The sequence below is a fragment of the Podarcis filfolensis genome (genome assembly GCF_964270895.1).
Source record: "Podarcis filfolensis genome assembly, chromosome: 8".
Taxonomy (NCBI): Eukaryota; Metazoa; Chordata; class Lepidosauria; order Squamata; family Lacertidae; genus Podarcis; species Podarcis filfolensis.
The window spans coordinates 25,707,692-25,726,520 of NC_139611.1; the positions used below are offsets into that span (position 1 = coordinate 25,707,692).

Below are 18,829 nucleotides of genomic sequence, written 5' to 3' on the forward strand. Positions count from 1 at the left end.
AAGAGGGGGTGGGGAAGTCTCCTAACAACATTGTGGGAGCTCACCGCGAAGCTGCCTGCATGGCCTATGGCGAGAGGGTGGTAGTGGAGAAGGGGTGGCTTCGCAGATACCCGGCACCTCCTCCCCACCAATGTGCCCCCTTCACAGCCACAGTCTCCAGCGCCCTTAAACTACAGTAGCCAATAATATTCTTCTTTTTGGAGGGTGGGGGAGTCGCGTGTTTTAAATGTCTTTGGTAAGAACTTGTGTGGAAATTCCCTGGCGAGGGGGTCTGATCTGAGGAGACTCGTGACGTATTTCGCTTTCAGGCCCTGCGCGTAGCGGCCGTCATTCGAAAAGGTCGCGGGTGGGGGAGGGGAAGCAAGCTTAAAAGGCGAGAGCGAGCGGCCGCCTCAGCCCGCGCTTTCTGGCAGTTGAGGGGGCTTTGCTGACGTCACGTTCGCACCTGGGTCGGCGCGAGGCGGAAGGCCAAGGCCCGCCTACCTGCAGCGGCGGAGCCAATGGGGAAAGGCAGCTTCTGCGTTGTGCGTCGGACCCCGGGGGAGTCATGTTATGAGAGTTAACTCTGGAAATGGATGCTCCGGATTCTGGTCGAACTAAACCCCAGGAGTGAGAAGGTCACAGACCCTGTGAAGGGAAAACCAAGCACAAAGGGGCAACACGCTGGGTCCATGTTTATGAATACACTGGTACCTCGGGTTACAGACGCTTCAGGTTACATACGCTTCAGGTTACAGACTCCGCTAACCCAGAAATAGTACCTCGGGTTAAGAACTTTGCTTCAGGATGAGAACAGAAATCGTGCTCCGGCGGCGCGGCAGCAGCAGGAGGCCCCATTAGCTAAAGTGGTGCTTCAGGTTAAGAACAGTTTCAGGTTAAGAACGAACCTCCGGAACGAATTAAGCACTTAACCCGAGGTACCACTGTAATGTGATTGCCATGACAGCGAAGTGGAACCTCCTTGTCCAGAGGAAGTCTACCCCAGAATTCCAGGTGCTTGGAGAGCAAACAACTGTTGTTTCCCCATTCTGCTTATAGGCTCTCAGGCACATCTGGCTGGCCAACGTGGGAAGCGGCAGCGTGATGCCTCTGGACTCTGATTTCAGGCTTGAGGATGCACCAGACTGGTTCTTAAATCTTCTGATAGCAGAAATTTTCTTTGGGTGGTAAAAGCAGAAAAGCCAGTTATTCGACTCTTGTGTGTGAGTACGGGCATCAGTAAGTGTTTGATCAGAGTTTTGCCGCCTTAAACTTCACTCCCAGAGAACAAAGTTGTTAAGATATTTCCCAGAAACTAGGATTTTACCATTTCACAGTCACTTGGTACGAATAGCGGCACAGCTTTTTCAACAGGCTCTTTGGCATATCCAAAATTTCAAGTCTGGGTGCCTTCACAGGATGACTGAGGGTTTATTTAGAAGGGCTGACTATCTTACTATCTTATTTCTTACTTTTGTTAGTCACTTTATATTGCCCAAAGCAACCCAGAGTGACTTACAACCAATCATCTGGTCGTGTCAGTTGGTTCAAATAGCTGTCATTGGTTAAAGTCATTATTAGAATTCAATAAACTGCCCATCTTCAAATGCTAGAATTTTTTTAGCAGCTTTGAGAGACTCGAAGGACAGTATTGTGGAATGTAAACATTGGGCCAAGCAATCCCATAGTAACCTCATGGCCATTTTAACAATGGGGTAGGCATTCATAACGCACACCAAAGCTTGTGGGTCCTTGGCTGTACTAATTCTGCTTCCAGTTCTTGAACCACGGAAAGACTTGTTCTCATCACCCATGACTGCTAAGCTTTCTCTGCTGAGGAAATTTCTCAAAAGCTGTTTAACGGTCTTGATGCACAATGTCTACCAGATCACCCCTATCCACATGCTTATTGACATTCTCAAAGAACTCAGAATGGTTAGTTCGACAGGATGGCCTTGCAAAAGCCATGCTTGTTCTGCTCCAGCAAGACTTGTTCTTCTGCATGATTCAGAATTATATCTGTAATGCTTTCCACCACTTTTCCCAGAACAGATATTAAGCTAATGGTCTGCAGTTTCCTAGATTTTTACACAGTGATTTCTAGGATTATCAAAAGATCTAGCCAAAGACTGGTGATACAAACCATCTCAGACATTCGGGGGTGGAGAGGGGTGTGCTCTCTCGCTCCTCCCTGGTCGTCTAGTCCCTTTCAACTGCTTGGCAAGTGGGCTGGGGCACTGAGCAACCATTGGCGGGGGAAGCAAGGTAGCAGTATGCCCCACCTGCCCATGGCCCCATCAAGCCTGGCTGTGCCACTGAAGAAACTATCAAGACAATGTGCTATTAACATATAACCAGAGCAGCACATCACCTGTCCCCATTTTAATTTTTTTAGCAGCAGTAACATTCACAGCACCTGATTTCTCTGTGCACTCAATCTTCACCCCATGTTTAGTAGCTGGAGAGTCAGTGCATGGGCATTTCAGAATAATTTCTATTAAGAATAAAGGCAACTGCACATACTTTTTTCCAAGAGAAAACAGTCTTATTTTCCAAGTTGAAGAAAACAGGTATAAGCAGCTAATTAAAATAAAATGAACATGCCCAACCGGGTCAGTGGTGCCAATGCTTTTTCAGTTAGGATAACTTATCTAAACTGCACTTTACATTTTTGCTTGCATATGTGTAGGTATCATCAAGCAGAAAAACTGCTTTATCTGTTTCAAAATCACAACAACATCCTATTTGAAGCCACAGTTAACAGTTCTCTATCTTCAATCACGATTGCAAGATTACCGCTCATGTTTCTAATCCAGCCCAGTGACAGGAAACCCAACTCCCCTTCCTCCTTTGACATTTCACATACTGTACTTCCCAGCACAGGGCATCATGGTCAGCTTATTATCTGGGGTGGGGGCTTTCTGCTTGCCAGGTGAAGGCAAACGCCTTTTCTTCACAACCACTTGTGTTCCAGTGATAATACGTTTTGGGCTCACTGCAGCCTGATTAAGAAGTGGGTCCCCCAAATTCATGCTCGGATGAAATGTAGGTGTGAAAAACTGAAAGACCGCTGGTCAGACTTGTTTGGCCAAGGAGTAAAAGAGGGTGAGACCTGGGAGGTCATTGGCTACAAACAAACACAGATTATGCAGTTGTTGAGGTGTTGCAATGAAATGAGACAAAGATGGGGCCCTCCTCACAGTTTACCTGAGCTGAAAGGTGATGGAACTAACTCACATGAACATGTCTCCTAGTTGCAAGGAAGGGTAGCTAGGGATCCCCTAGGAACAGGCTTCAGTAAGCCTCAGGAGAAACTTCTAAGCTGATAGGAGGCAGACTCAGAGGCAGTGGTCCTTCTGCTCACTGCTCACACCATTCTCTGGGCCAGGGGTCAGCACACTTTTTCAGCAGGGGGCCTCAGACCTTGTGGGGGACCGGACTATATTTTGGAAAAAAAATATGAATGAATTCCTATGCCCCACAAATAACCCAGAGATGCATTTTAAATAAAAGCACACATTCTACTCATGTAAAAACACCAGGCAGGCCCCACAAATAACCCAGATATGCATTTCAAATAAAAGGACACATTCTATTCATGTAAAAACACACTGATTCCCAGACCATCCATGGGCCAGATTTAGAAGGTGATTGGGCTGGATCTGGCCCCACGCCATAGTTTGCCTACTCATTCTCTGGGCTGTGAGAGGACAGGCTGGGATGAGGGGGGGATGTTATCTATGATGGCTGACTGACCTATCAGGTAACATAGAGGGAGTGGATTGGTCAGGTGGGTTGCGGGGGGGGGGGCGTTGAGCTAAAAGGTCTGGTTGGCCAGGAGCCCTATTATAATTGGTCTGTGAAACCGTCTCTCTCCCTCCCCCCACTTTTCCTTAGGTGTCCCTGTGTGGGATCCTCCCCCCCTTCCAAGTGTGGGAACACACCCTGGATTCGAACCAGGGTCCCCTCTTCTATCTCAGTGGGGCTCCTCCCATAGTTCCTGACACTGGTGTAGAGGTTGATGCCCACTGCCCTGTCTGCTGCCATGGTTGGGTGGTGTCACGGTACTTCTCTGTGGAGCACCCAGTTTGGTTTTGACTCCAGGAGTTCCCTCACTTTGGCCCCTGACATGGCTGGTGGGTCTCGAACTCGCACCTCCTGCTTCTCAAGTGATGCAGTGAGCTATGGGAGGTTGCTGTGGCTGCCTGGGTGGGTCTACTTTGCAGTGGTGGCTTAGCAGTGATTTCAGTTGAATTGGCAGCGGTTTGGATTACAGTGATCTGAGGACTTTGCTTCCAAGAAAGCTCAAAAAAAAGTTCATGTCATAAAACAGGATATTACTGAAGAGAAAGGGCTCATCAGCCAGTAATCACTGTCTTGTTATCTATCAGTGAACTGGCTCATACCAATTCACCTTATGTCCCTCCCATCGCATATGGAGGTAATGATTTGGTTTGTTCATGACTTGTATTAATGTGTTTATAGTTAAGTGGTGATATATAACATATTGAGCAATATTCTCCACTCCAGTTATAATAAAATGGACCACAACAAATTGGTGATGCTATCTTTCTCCATCCTTTCATTGCAGCTTCATGATGTACAGAATTATGCATGAGGTGCTTTCTTACCTGTAAAGGTAAAGGTAAAGGGACCCCTGACCATTAGGTCCAGTCGTGACCGACTCTGGGGTTGCGGTGCTCATCTCGCTATATTAGCTGAGGGAGCCGGTGTACAGCTTCCGGGTCATGCGGCCAGCATGACTAAGCCGCTTCTGGCGAACCAGAACAGCACATGGAAACGCCGTTTACCTTCCCGCTGGAGCGGTACCTATTTATCTACTTGCACTTTGACGTGCTTTCGAACTGCTAGGTTGGCAGGAGAAAAGACACTGCGTTGGCCGGCAATCGAATCCGGGTCAACTGCTTATAAGGCAGCTATGCTCACCATTATACCACCAACGCTTACTTCTTACCTGTAAGTGCCCCCAAATGACTCCATTGCCCAAGTCCTCAGAACCCGCCCCCCCCCCCCGTTGCTGCCTGTCCTGCCCCCTCTTTTCCACTCCTTAGCCCAAAGGGGATGCTCCTCCCTGGATTGGCTTTGAACCCTTATCTGCGTTGTGCTGTGTGTGGCCTCTCCCTCCTTCCCGGTGTGTGTTGTGCTGCTCCGAAGCAGTGCCCCCCCCCCGTTTTCGAGTGGGATCCGATCACGTGCGGGCAAATAAGCGCGCATTTGGAGCTCCGGTGCAAAGCCCCACTCCCCCCCCCAATCGCCCCCATGTGAGTTTTGGCGAGAAGAAGGCAAGTGAGCCGAAAAGGCAACCGGCCAGGTGTTTGGAAGGAACGATGCCCTTGCTGGACGCAGCGTCGTCTAACCTCCCTGGCCCTGCAAAGAAACGAGTCTAACCTACGCACACACACCCCACTAACTGGCGGCAGCCTCGGGCAGGAGAGTGAAGCCTGCTGGTCCCCTCCAAGGCCAGCTGGAAGCCTTTTGCGCGCAGGTGTGGAAGGGTGCGCGCCCCCCATATCGCCTTTGAGAGGGTCCCAAGTCTAGAGCCTCTCTCACTTGCGCTCTCGAGGGGCTGCCCCCGCCTTCGGTGGGGATTCCCGGCCCTGGAACCGCCCCGGGGCCCCCCACGTGTCGCTGGCACCCCGCTCCGACGCACAAAAGGCTTGGCGCCGCCCCGAGGAAGCGAGAGTAGTCCCTACTCGCCTCTTGCGCGCTCTGATGGGGCGCTCCGCTCCGACGCCGCTCCTGCTCCTCGCCTTCCTTCTTTGGAGATGCCTCGCCGCCGCCAAGGCGGGCTGCGAAAAAGGTAAGGGGGCTGCCCCGGCAGGCGGACGGGTGGGGAGGCTTGGCCGGAGCTGGCCCCTCAGCCCGTTCCTCTGACGACGCTCCTTTGCCCCTCTCCTCCAGGCACCTACCGGGACGCCCAGCGCCAAACTTGCAGCCCCTGCACCCCGTGCCAAGGTAGGTGTTTCCTCCCGTTCGCGATCCCCACTCGCAGCTGGCGCCTGCTGTTTCCGAAGGGGGCTTAAGCTTGCAAACAGGTCATGAGAAATCCCGAGGGGAGGTGGTGGTGGGAGAGAGAGACTGCCAGCTGATGCTCAGAACAACTCCGGGATGGCTCATGAGGAGACTTCCCAGGCTCTGAGCAGGGATGAGCTGGACCAATTTCCTTTAGAAAGTGGAGTAATGCTGCCACCTGGGAAAAGGGTATCTGGACTTGCCTCTTCCGCATGATGAAGTGTTGGCACAACCCAGATCTTAAGAGCTTTTGTTGCTTGGGGTGGGGAACCAGGGTGCAAGGTGGGCGGAGACAGGAGTGGATAGTAAGGGGGGGGGTCCACAAGAGCTGGGCATGCACAGGAGAGGTGCAATGCAAATTTGCTTGAGAGCAGGGTAGACCTTAAGCACTTTCTTGCATCCTCAAGGCCATGCAAACATGGCAAGAGCTGTATCACATGGCCAGTGGCACATCTAGCCCTGTATCCAGTTTTTACAGTGGCCAGATGCCCCAAAGGGATGTCCTCACAATGAGAACCTGAGCACACTTTCTCCATTGGTGATGCCCAGCAGCTGCTTTTCAGAGGCATACTGAAGCCCTCCACCAATTTAGCAGGGCTTCCAATGCAAACCCTCAGGAATGTGATTGCAACAAAAGCCCTGCTAAAGCAGAGGGAAAAGCCCTTCATTTTAGCAGCACCTTACAGGGCATGGGCGCAGCCAGGATTTATTTTAGGGGGGGGTAGGCGTTATGTTGGGGGGGCAGAACCGAAATATCTCTGATACAATTGGTCAGTTAGTTAAGTATTTGTATTTATTTACTTGATTTAAGAGCGGCAGCTGCCCCCCACCCCCGGCTATGCCCATGTTGCAGGGTGCTTTGACAAATAAATTATTAGTTTTCCAATATTAACCCAATTATACAAATGCCAAGGAATTCCGAATGAATACAATTTAATTAAAGAGGTTTTCCGCGGACAGCATTTGACGCATTCACATTCTTATCGTTCAAAGCGCCTTGCCCCTGACATCATTGTGATGCCGGGTGATTGACAGGTGGATGGCCCCACCCACTTGTCAGATTAACTAGTAACCAAGGGTACTAGTTAGTGGAGGCCAGAAAGGCTCTCTCCCAAACACCTTGTCATGCAGAGCCCACCTGCTTGCCTCCAGAACTCCTCCTTTGACTCAGTTGCCACTTTGTGTGGCCACAGCTGCTTGATAGAGCCAACGGCCCCTTCTTTGGGTATAATGTGGACCTCTAAAAATGCATTAACTCTTTAGACAAATATCAGTATGAGCGACGCTGCTCAGAAGACTCCGATGCTGTCTGCAAATGCGCCCCTGAATATGAATGCGGAGATCTAGAGTGTGGCAGCTGCGTCTGTGGTATTGGAGAGGAGTGGAACGGAGCAGGTGAGGGCTTAGGGTGGGTAGGAATGTGTCAAAGACTGGAGATGTGTGCATGATGTGGCACTGTTGGCGGACAGACCCTCATGTCACAGATGGGTTGGGTGGGCGGAAAGGTCCCTCTTTGGTTGCTGTGCTTCTGGGGTGCTAGAGGGAGGGAAAGACGATTTGGTGAGATAGAGGAAAGAGGCATGGAGTAGGGAAGGGTGTGTGGCTGACAGAAGAGGGGAGGCTGACATGGGGGGCGCAAAGGGGCGGATGGGGAACAGAAGGGAGAGGTGCCTGGAAATAAACTTGGGCTGTTCCCAGGTTATGGGCTGTTTCCTGCCATCTCTGGGCACCTTCTTTTGAGGCTTTGGAACATGAAGAAAAGGTGCAGTCGAAATAAGAGAGAGGAATGTGTCCGAGGCTCCACCTCCTCCATCAACAGCATCTCACCCCCAGTGCTGCCCCCTCACTTTCCAGTGACACCTTACAAGTGTTCTCTGACAATCTAGTGACCCTGTTGAATATTAGTCAGCAAAGAGGTGCTTTCTGTTTTAGCCGAAACAACATCTTATAGGGCCAAACTAAACAATTTCCCCATCTGAGAAGAATTCCAAGGCATCAACATATATGGGAAATAATGTTACATGCCTTCCTTGCCAGCAGAGGGGGTAGAGGTTTTCAAGCTCTTGTAAGCTTGGTGAGTTTGGGAGTCCGTTTGACCAGGCCAGAGAGCAGGGCTGGGTTTGTTGCCTCACTTCCATTAAGTAACCCCCACCTGTTCCTCAAAGGTTGCCAAGAGTGTCCTGAAGGGAAGTTTAAGGCCTGGATACCTGGTAAATGCCAAAACTGGACACAGTAAGTCCTTTTAAAAAACCAGCAAAAACATTTTTTTCTCAGTATCATAGTTGCTGGTGTGCGTTTTAATGGGACTTTGTGATTGCCTGCAGATGTCCAGCTAATCAGATCTCAATTCCTGGGACGGCGAAAACTGATGTGGTTTGTAACACGACAACAGAAGGCCCTACAAAACCCCCGACTTGGCCGGCTTTAACTAAGGAGACAGGTGAGTGTTTGCTGCATCTCTCTAAGTGCTGAACGACCAGCAGCTTGGCAGAAGTCACTCAGAGGGCTTTGCCTCTGCTGCTCTCTAGGCAGAGGAGGGTGGCAAAAGGAAATAAGGGCAAGTCACCCTCTACTCTGTGTCACACTAATAGTCACTGATGGAAATGCTTGTGATTGACATCAGAGACCTGGCTTCTCTCTCTCGAGGGAGGAGAATAACGTTTGCTAGAACACTCAGTTGATGCACAGTCATTTTGCAGCTTGGTTTGGGGGGATTTATTTTTGGCAGCTGTTCTAGTTTCTGAATTGCTGGGTTTGACTATGAGCTGCTTCAAGGACCCTAATTGGGTGGAAGACGTATTATTACGTTTTTTTGTTTTGTTTTTCGTTTAGCTTCTAGACTGGTAAATCATCCTATTTCTACACCTCTTCTTTGTCTGCTGCTCCTGCCTCTCATTCTTCTCCTCCGACTCAGCTCTCGGCTGCCTTTCTGCACGCAGCGGCATAGCTAGCCGCTCGGGTGCCTGGTGCGGGGGCATGTCCTGCGGCCGGGTCGGGGTGATCCACCCATGGGGGCAGGGCAAGCCTCTCTGACGCTGTAGGGCAGCTGAGGGAGAGGCAGTAGGCAGAGGCAAATCCCACGCTGCCATTTTAGGCAGCGCAGAACCTGCAGGCGCCTAAGCCACCACATCACTTCTAAAGTTTTGTGAGCCCAATTTTTAAAAAAAACTCATTTTGTCACCCCCCTCAGTGATGACACCTGGGGCTCTTTAAAGGGAGCGCTGAGCAGAGCCTCCCACCTGCATTCACTCCATAAGATGCACACACATTTCCCCTTACTTTTTAGGAGGGGAAAAGTGCGTCTTATAGAGCAAAAAATACATTACCTGAAATGTTCAAAACTCCATGCTTAGGGTGATGATGAGTTTCCATTGTGGGCTGTAAGAACAGAAAAGATGTTTGCTTCATTCAGGAGTTCAAGTGAGGGCTAGGTACCCATCCGTTCCAAGGCAAAATACAGCACCAGCATCACAGCCTTCTAGAGGCTGCCTGCTTTGAAATAATGACCATCTATTGTTTTGGTACACAATTAGTTATCTCCACCTCTCCTGGAATGAGTCACATTTTCTTGGTAGATAGGTGTGCTTGCCTCTGAGCATTTTGTTACATCCACATCCTGGGTTGGAGGTCTCTGACTCCTTTGTGCCTCCATCTTGGACAAAGTGGTGCCACTGCTGGGCACCTTGTGGACTGGGTGGGTGCTGCCAGGCACCTGGTGCTAGAGATCCCAGAGCTCTTCCCAGGCAGCAGGCCTGTTCCCTTATGCAGAGCTGGAGTACCTGGTTTTCTCCTTAGGCCTCAGATAACGCAGATATTTCTTCCTAATATTTGTTCTAAACGTAGGTTAAGAACTACTTGTCCTGAGGCAAGTATCAGTGGTAAAGGAAGGCTTTTCAGCCTTGTTCTCCTGAGCCCAAGCACACCTGTAGGACTTCCTACAGGAGCTCGGCTTAATTTTGGGGCTACTTCTGAGGGATGCCTTCTCCTTGTTTTTAGAGCAGGACAGCCATCTGGTCCCCATCAGCATCGCCTTGGCGGTAGCCTTGCTTCTGTGTGTGCTGTTCCTGGTGCTCTTTTGCATCTTCTTCAGATCCTGGGCTCGAGAGAAGTTCCCGGCTGTGATCCTGAAAGGTAAGACCAAGGCGCAATCCTCTGCCAGGAACCTGCTCTCTGTTCCCCCCTCACACACTACTTTGCTGTGGAGCATCACCAATGGGGTGCTTTGTCCAGGGTGAGTGGGGGTCCCCATTGCAGCTATTCAGCATTCCTGGGTCACTGCAGCCTTTTGGTTTTCTGGCCATGCAAACCCTGGCTGGTGAAAGGGCTGGACTTTCTTTCTTTCAGGATTTAGAAAGACAAGCCCTGTGTTGTTTTTTTTAACCTCCCAGGTTGCAGGTTCAGCTGGTCTCCTAGCAGCTCAGGGCTCCCAGGAGGAAAAAGAGACACACTGGAGAGCAGAACAGTGGAATGGTCTCTCTTGGGAGGTTGTGGACTCTCCTTCCTTGGAGGTTTTTAAGCAGAGGTTGGACAGCCATTGGATGCTTTAGCTATTGCAGAAGGTTGGACTAGATGGCCCTTGGGGTCCCTTCCACCTCTACAATTCTATGAGACTTGAAATAAGCTTTAGTCTAGGTGTAATGGCTTTAGGGGTTGCTTGTGCGTAAGTTACCGCCGCTCTGGGCTAGGTTGCCTGGTTAAACCGTTTCTCTCTGGACAGCCATCCACTCCGTGGCTGTTCAGTCGCTAGCAGAATCCGTCAGTGGGCGTTTCTTGAACCTCTTCCAGCAAAGAAATTCTTTGACGCCAAGTCACCGCCTACTTTCCCTGCGCAGAAGTCTCCTGCGCAGGGTGGGTGTGGGCAGCGGAGGACCTGTGCTCTCCTCGCTGGTCTCCTGTGAAGAGTCCTGGAGCCTGCTCTCTGCTTCCCCCATCGGCCCCCCTCTATCCCTGGTGTTGCACTGATTTTCTTCCCCAACCGGAGACCTGCCTCTCTCCCTGCTTGGCCCCTCTCCAGCATCGCTGTGGAGCCTCGCCTCCTCCTCTAGTTCCGATGGCAGTTCCCTGACACTAGGCCTGATGCATCTAGGAAGAAAAGCTTTCCTTGGGGCAGTTTTTTTCTCCTGAAATATGTTGGGCCTAGAAAAAATATTATTTCATTTTTTAAAAAAGGTATTTTTATTAAGTATTCAACAAAAGTAACAACAACAAAAATAAAAAACAAACAGTAACAAATGCAATACCATCCACAAAGAAAATTAAACATAAAACCATATCAATTCCATAAAGTAGGATTCTCCGAATCCCCTGACTTCCCTCCCCCGCCCTCCATTCCTGGTTCCCTAAATTTCTTATCCAATGTGTATCATTTCTGCTCCATTTTTTTTCTAACCTCAGATTTCCTATACTATTTCCTATACAAGTATTCTTAAAATCCTGCCAATGTCTTTATCTGTTTACAATACTTTTGCAAATGCATAATGAACATTTCCAGTTCTTTTTTAAATTTATTGTCATCTTGATTTCTGAGTTTTCCAGTTAGTTTTGCCATTTCAGCATAGTCCATTAACTTGGTTTGCCACTCTTCTTTCACTGGGACTGCTTCTTCTTTCCATCTTTGAGCTAACAGCACTCAAACTGCCGTTGTAGCATACGTAAACAATTTTTTTCTGATCTTTTGAAATTTCCACTCCTACAATACCTAATAGAAAGGCTTCTGGTTTTTAAATAAAGGTTATTCTAAACATATTTTTTTTCATTTCATTATATATCATTTCTCTTTTTTTTTTTTAACCTTCCTACATTCCCACCACATATGATAAAACATACCCTCTATTTCTTAACATTTCCAACACTTAAGTGTTATTTCAAATGCCTGGAGTTTCTCTCTCACTTTCTTTTTTTATTTTTTATTTTTATAATAATATTTATCAGTTTTCAATAACAGCCCAATAGTAATCTCATTATAATAATACCAATTTATAATACAATTATCAATACCAATCGTTCAAATACCAAATTGTGCTAGATTTGATGGTTTGATGATTTTATTTCTGCATTCCAAAATCTTAATTTCAATTACATACTGGTCATAATAATAATCCCTTATACAAGTGCAATATTAATAACTTCTATTTGTGTGGACACATTAAATGATTTATAAAACTACAAGTGAGGAACTCAAACTATATCCTTGTTCTTGCTGTGTGTGGCAATTATTTTGTCCATGGTGTTTCTTCCTGTCCTTGTAAGATGTTATGTCTTTATTTCCCCTGGTTGTTGCTGTTATCCATCATGTCTTGGGCAGAGCTGATATCCCATTGTTGTTTTAGAGATTTCTCTGTTTCTCTGTCCCGTGCTGCATTGTTTTGCAACTTTAACAACAGCTGCAAAAGTCACTCTGTCCCAGTCAATATTACCTCTTGTCACCATTTTCTCTCTCGGCCTGGGAAGAAGAGCGGTCTGTCGAACTACAGATGACTCAGTAAAGAACCTTATCAGTTCCTTGGCAGTTCACAGACTCCTCTCATCCTTCCTTCCAGCTGTATATGTGCAATCATACTTCCAATTATATTAAATTCCAAGTCCTCTTAGTGTTATTCAGTTCGTAAATAATAAAGGATGGGGAAGAGTCAGCTCTAAGTTTCCACTGTAAACCTTTTGCACTATAGAGCTTCCCTCCCTTTTTCCTTTTTTTACACACACAGTTCCGTTTGATATTATATTCCATATTTATAATCCAATTTCTTCCATCCTTGCATGTACTGTACAAATATAGCTTGAACTAACAGTCAGAGGAGGGTTGCTGAATCATAAATGTAGAGAATAAAATTTTAAGTAAAGAAACCATAGGCTCCCCTCCCCCTGTCTTTTGCACCAAATGAAGTTTTATTTCAAATTCAAACCTTAAAGTCCTTGCAGTTGTTTATGTTCCACAGTTTGTGATCTCATCTTTGCTAGTACAACACCTGTACTTTAGTCCAATTAAGCTCTAATTAAGGGGAGAACCTCTGCTTCTTAATGAGTTTTCAGCAGACGAAGTGCTTTTGCACTCAGCGTCTCCCTGCCTCCCACAATCCATGCCGGATTGAGAGCCAGGTACCAAGACGAACTGTGAGTGAAGCCCATTCCCCCCTGTTCCTGGGGGGGGGGGATTTTGCAAGGATAATTACCCTTAACCATCCTTGTTTTCCTTCACTTTGATTTCCCGCTGTCATGAGGGCTGCCTCCATTAAGGCAGAGTGGAACCGGAAGCTATCTCTCTCTCTTTCCTTCCTAACCAAGGGCTGAGCCATCCCAACCACATCTCAGTCACCCAGGGGATATGTCCCCAACCCCACAGGAGCACGGAATGTGGTAGTGAGCCCAGAGCTCATCTGCCTGAAAACCTCTGCTTTCTAAAAACAAAAACAGGATCAGCATATTTGGGGCCACCAAGGCACATCTGGAAGGATGTGGGCTTATTTTTCAGAATCCGCCAAAGTCAAAACAGGGTGTCTGAAAATGGCTTTCAGAGCCTGGGGTGGGGGCTAGGGAGGCCTCATTGCTCTGCAGAGCAGCACATCTCCCTCCGCATGACTGCCACACCAGACTTGTGCAAAATTAGCCCAAATCGCAGGATATGCGGTGCAAAATAGGGAGGGGAAACCCATCACATTACTTTGCTCAATACATGTCGGCTGCAGACATCAGCACTTCTCAGCGGTTGGGCAACTGATGAGCAGGCAGAAGGTCCCAGCTGCAACCTCCGGCAGCTGCCGCTTCTTGCTTTCCGTGCTTCGGCGGAGAATTTTTAAATTTTAGTTGAGAATAGCCACCACCCAAGGGCCTGCCTCTGCCTGGCCTGGTCCCCCGGTCACTTCTTCCTTCAGGGCCCATCACTGGAGGGCTGTGCTTTGACCCTGTAAGGCACCTCTGGCCTTGCGGCCCAGAGAGGTTACCTCCTTCCCTGTTTCACTTCAGCCTCCACACAGCAACATGGCCCTGCCTGTCCGTGTTTTTAGCCAAGGACTGTAGTCAGAGCTGTGGTTACTGAGTGAGCTGCTTGGACACCAGTGGAAAGGAATCTCCGACGACTTAAAGGGCTGCTGTTTCCCTCTTCCCTTTCGTTCATTTTCCCTGCCGCTGTCTTATTTCCTAGGCAGAACGATTCCGTATGAAAAGACAATTATGGGAGAAACCTCACCATGACTGTACTCTCTCTCACTTTGTGTTATGTCACACCGCCTAGCAGCCGTTTTATGACGTGCGCCCCCCGCACTTTCAAAAACGTGCCCCCCTGGTCCAAAAAGGTGGGCGACTTCTGCCTTTCAGCTTGCCTCTCTGCTTGAGTCAGAAAAGCCACATCAATCACTCTCTAAATGCTGTGGGGTCCCTGTGGCGTTTGCCCTCCTAAGTGGGTCATAAGGAAAGGGTTAAATGAGTGTGAAGTGATTGGCCAGTGGGAACCCAAGAGGAGGAGTTAGAGTTAGAGTTGGAGTTGTTTGGAAGTCAGTTGGGAGTCGGAGAAGGAAGAGGGAGGATAAGTCTGTGGGTTGGTCTAGTTTTAATGTGAGAGAGTGAGAGGAACTGTTAGGTGGAGTTAGATAGATAGTTGGGATAATCAGTTTGAAGTTGTCAGGAACATATAGGTCAGTAAAGAAACTAAGATTAAGAAACTGCCAAGAAAAATTAACTGAAACCATAAACTTGTTCATGCTTATAAAATAAACTTGATTATTTGTTTGTAGCCTTTTTTAGCCTCGGGTCTTCATGTTAATGTTAACAACTGTCTGGACTCCGTGTGTACCCGAGAGAAATGGGTTGGTGGCAGCAAGGAGCCAATCACAGTGGTGGCACAGGGATCAATAGACCGTCAAATGTCCGGGGACCCTGTGTGATCGCCACAGTCCCCATCGAGCTGTGAAGCCAGATACGAGCACACATTTGTCATTTTTTGGTAGAAAGGAGCCCTTTCCCACTTGCGGCCTCACCACCACATAGGCTGGGGATGTGGTGGCCCATGAAGGCCTTCCTCTTGTCTAGCCAAAGCCTCCATTTAACTCTGGGGCATTTGGGAAGCTGGTTTTGGATTTGATGAGTGCTGAGGTGGCTTTGAAGCCGATCTCTTGAGGTTAGCAGGGATTTCTTTTTAAACAAAAAACAAAATTCTCTCACCCACCCCATGTTTGTGCTGGAAGACAAATGAAGGGGTGGGTGGGGAGGCGTTTCACATGGTCAGTAGTGACCCTGGCAGGGGTGGCGGCAGCAGGGTTGGATTTTTGTGCTCCTCCTTACACAGGTGCCACTCTGTGGCAGAGCACCTGCTTGGCATGTAGAAGGCCCCATTCTCCATTCCTAGCAGCACCTCCAGTTAGGGCTGCAAAATGGCCTGGGCCCGAGACCCTCACTGCTTGTCAGTACAGGCAGCCCTGAGCTAGATGGACGGGAGCTTCAGCACAGAAGGCGCAAACTGGGAATGGAAATCAGATTCTATCCACAGAATAGGAACTGGGGGGCAGCTGCGCAAGTCACTCGCCTGTTTCTCTCTCTCTCCCTGCCCCCCACTAGTGCCGCTTGGACAGTTGGCCCAGGAGGTGGATGACTGCAGCTACCGCTACCCGGAGGAAGAAGAGGGAGGAAGCAACGAAACAGCAGGGCTGACAGGGCAGCTCATGGAAAAAATCCCTTAGTGAGCCCCGGTGCCCAGGATGCTTTTCAAGATGCGACCTCTGATGGGAGTTCTCTACATTTATGATTCAAAAGCATCCAGCCTGTCTTCACGTTGCTTTGCCCTCATTATTATTTTATTTTTGATGTGGGGTGCAGGGGAGGGAGCTGGGGAAATCGCCCCGATGCCGACACCTGCACTGCAACTGCCCTTTCCTATTTGAGCGCATGGCGAAAACCCGCCAGTAGCCCTGACCGACCCAAGCAGTAGGTTTTAAGTGGGGAGGACAGAGCAGCGGCCCAACTCTGTCTTCCGCCAGGGCGGCACTCTGTCCAATGAGGGTCTGCCCCTTCTGAGGGTTGCTTTTATCACTAGGTGTTTTAAGCTGAGGCACCGACATTTCTCAGGCTGAGCCGGTCCAGCAGACCTCCTTTCTTCACCCCATCCCAGCAGAGCTAAAGCCCCACAGACCCCAGTGAAGACCATAACTTATCTTACAGTTCCCAGACCCAACCTCCCTACCTCCCACTTTACCATTTTTGCTCAGGGTTACACAGATGACTCACGGCGGTGTGCTCTGCACTCTTTCCTTAACGTGGAGCGGCTGTGGTGACCGCGCCGACGGAAACTTCTGTGACGAACTGAGGTTTGAGGTCTTTGATCTGCAAAGGGCACCCAGGCTGGTGAACTGCCTTCTTCCACCCTTGCTCTGCTTGCCTCTTGAAGGATATGCTATTGCCACATGGGGTGTGTGTGTAGAAGGCAGAGATCCGGGACCTGGTTTCTCTCTATGCTACCAACCACTGGGGATGGAAAAAACTAAAACGGAATATGAATAGGTGCACCTGTTATCAGCTGCACATATAACCCCCTCTGGAAAGAGTTTGTCCTGCTCAAGGCAAAGTCCAGCAGCTCCTGCTTTAAGATATACTCACTGACAAACCCAACATCAGGCGCACAAGACTGTTGAGCCAGAGTTGCGAGATGCTCAAGATCAGGCAGGGTGTAAAGCAGAGAGAGGAACCAAATGTGTCTCTGGCCTCCTTTGTACAAGAGGATGCATTCCAGCCGTGCTAAAACCCTCCCTTCTCCACTCTCTAGTCAGGGAAGTCACGATCACAGCCCCAGCATAGGGCTTTAGGTAGAACAAGGCTGGCAAAGGGTGTTGCCTGGAGGGACATATTCAGCTGTGGGCCTGGGATGCTCCCTATTCCTCTTCTAGATTAATGGCACTTAGCTATATTTATTTTGTCTTGCCGAGTTCAGTGAAACTTGCTCTCCCTAGGTGGCAACTGTGCCTACAATCCCTAGCCAACCTAGAAGCAGCAGGAAATGGGTGCTGTGGTTTGGATCCCTAGATTGCAAAAAACACACAAAACAACCCATCCCAAGCAGTTGTTGGTTATGGGTGGCAGTAGCGACACAATGCATCAGGGGATGTGAGCATCCTCCGACACGAGAAGGGTTTGGAATTGCTTCCGCCCTGGGTTATGCAATGTCGCCCAGCCTCCTCGCTAACAAAGAGCGTTCTCAGCTGCTATTTCACCAGCATTCCTGACTTCAGGGATTTTGGGACAGCATAGGGGAATAGAGCCCCATTCCCCTCACAGAGCTAATATTCCCAGAGTTCCCTGGGAAGAAGGATTGATAGTGAAAGCACTCTGAGACTTGTACCTCTGTGAGGGGAATGGCGTCTCTTAACAGCTCTGAACACCGTTCCCAAGTTTCTTTGGGAAGCCATGGCTATTTAACATGGTATGATGCTGCTTTAAATGTGCTGATGGGGCCTGGTCTCACCCCAGGACTTGGAATGCCTTTAAATTTAAGATATGATTTATGGTTTTAACTCTGCTCCATTTTTTAATGTGTTTTTTTTATTAAATATTTCTTGGTTTAAGAATTAAAAAAAAAAAAAGGAATTTTGGGGCAGCTGGGGAGGGCAGAAGAAGTGTCAAATTCTGGGGAGGGGAAATAATGATGTGTGGCATCCCGAAAGCTCTTCCAAGAAGGGTTTAGTTATTTGTTCATCAAGGACTGAGACTTGTAGAGTTCCCAGAAAACAGCTCACTTTGCATTAGGCTGACCAAAAGGTGGCAGAATCTGCCAAGTATGAAGCCCTGAGGCTTCGCTTGAAGTGCTTTCAAGAATGTTTTGGAGAGCCTCTGTGTATCCAAGTGCCTTTAAATCCACCACTGCAACTGATTTCTCACTGTAAGCTCCTTGTGGCCGGGATCTGTTACCTCGTGCTCTGTAAAGCAGCCTTCCCTCATCCGCTGGGGCTGATGCTTCAGAGCTGCATCCCCAAACATTTGGAGGTTGTTGTAAGGCCCCAAGAACACGAATGGTGGCACTGCATAGGCATGGCATTATGTGTGCTGTTGAGGGTGCATGGAAAGGGGGAATCCAGTTTCTCCCTCAAGATAATTTCACAGGAATTATATTTTTTTCACAGGAATTTTTTTAAAGTGATATATATATTTTTAACAAAAGCTTTGATACTTTGCATAAACAGTGTTATATATAATATGTGGGGACGACAACATTTTGATATACCTCTGATACAAGCTCCATCTGTTACTTGCTACTGTCAGGCTACGTAGAGATATATATTTTGTAATAAATTAATGCTTTAAACAACTTTCCCCTGTGCTTTTGTTCTTCTTGAAAAGATAAGGTGTGAAAGAGAACCTTCATAGTCTAAGGGGCCTATTAAGCTGAGAAGAAGCTTAAGGGGAGAGAAGAGATCATGAAAATGTTATTTTGAATGTGTCTGAATACATCACTTGTTGACAAAAGACAAACTTGGTCTCAGCACACTTCCCTCATCCCCGTAAAGCCCTAGCAAAGCGTTCCACAAAACTCACTTGGGAGTTTTCACAGAGTTCCAGAGGTTCCCCTGTTCTTTAACTGAGGAAACACCAGAAAATACAGCTTACCTAGGAAAGAAGCAATTGGGAGCGGGGCCTTCAAACCTGTAGGATTTTCCCTGTGGAGCCTTCTCACATCCCAGAAGATGTGGTCCAGGTGAACGGGTTTGCACCCTTCAGGTGGGAAAAGTTTACGTAAGCCGCCCGAAAGTGCGCAAGAACCAGCTTTCGAGCAAGGGCTCATTTCCTGAACACACACCACTCCCGCCCCCACAGAAAATGCACAAAATAGTCACAAGGAAGC

General features: G+C 48.4%; 1 protein-coding gene across 2 annotated transcripts; it reads left to right on the forward strand.

Moving 5' to 3' along the window:
* The first annotated feature begins 5,498 nt into the window (after nt 1-5,498).
* On the forward strand, nt 5,499-18,295 carry TNFRSF9 (TNF receptor superfamily member 9). 2 transcript variants are annotated; one of them, XM_083628995.1, is made up of 7 exons: nt 5,499-5,800; nt 5,902-5,955; nt 7,276-7,407; nt 8,178-8,244; nt 8,337-8,452; nt 10,014-10,143; nt 15,559-18,295. In XM_083628995.1, the coding sequence occupies exons 1-7, from the start codon at nt 5,713-5,715 to the stop codon at nt 15,590-15,592; spliced, it is 621 nt and encodes a 206-aa protein (XP_083485121.1). In that variant the 5' UTR covers nt 5,499-5,712; the 3' UTR covers nt 15,593-18,295. The 2 variants fall into 2 exon arrangements, with proteins under 2 accessions (XP_083485121.1, XP_083485120.1); XM_083628994.1 differs by having other exon boundaries at nt 5,516-5,800; nt 10,009-10,143.
* Nucleotides 18,296-18,829: the final 534 nt, after the last annotated feature.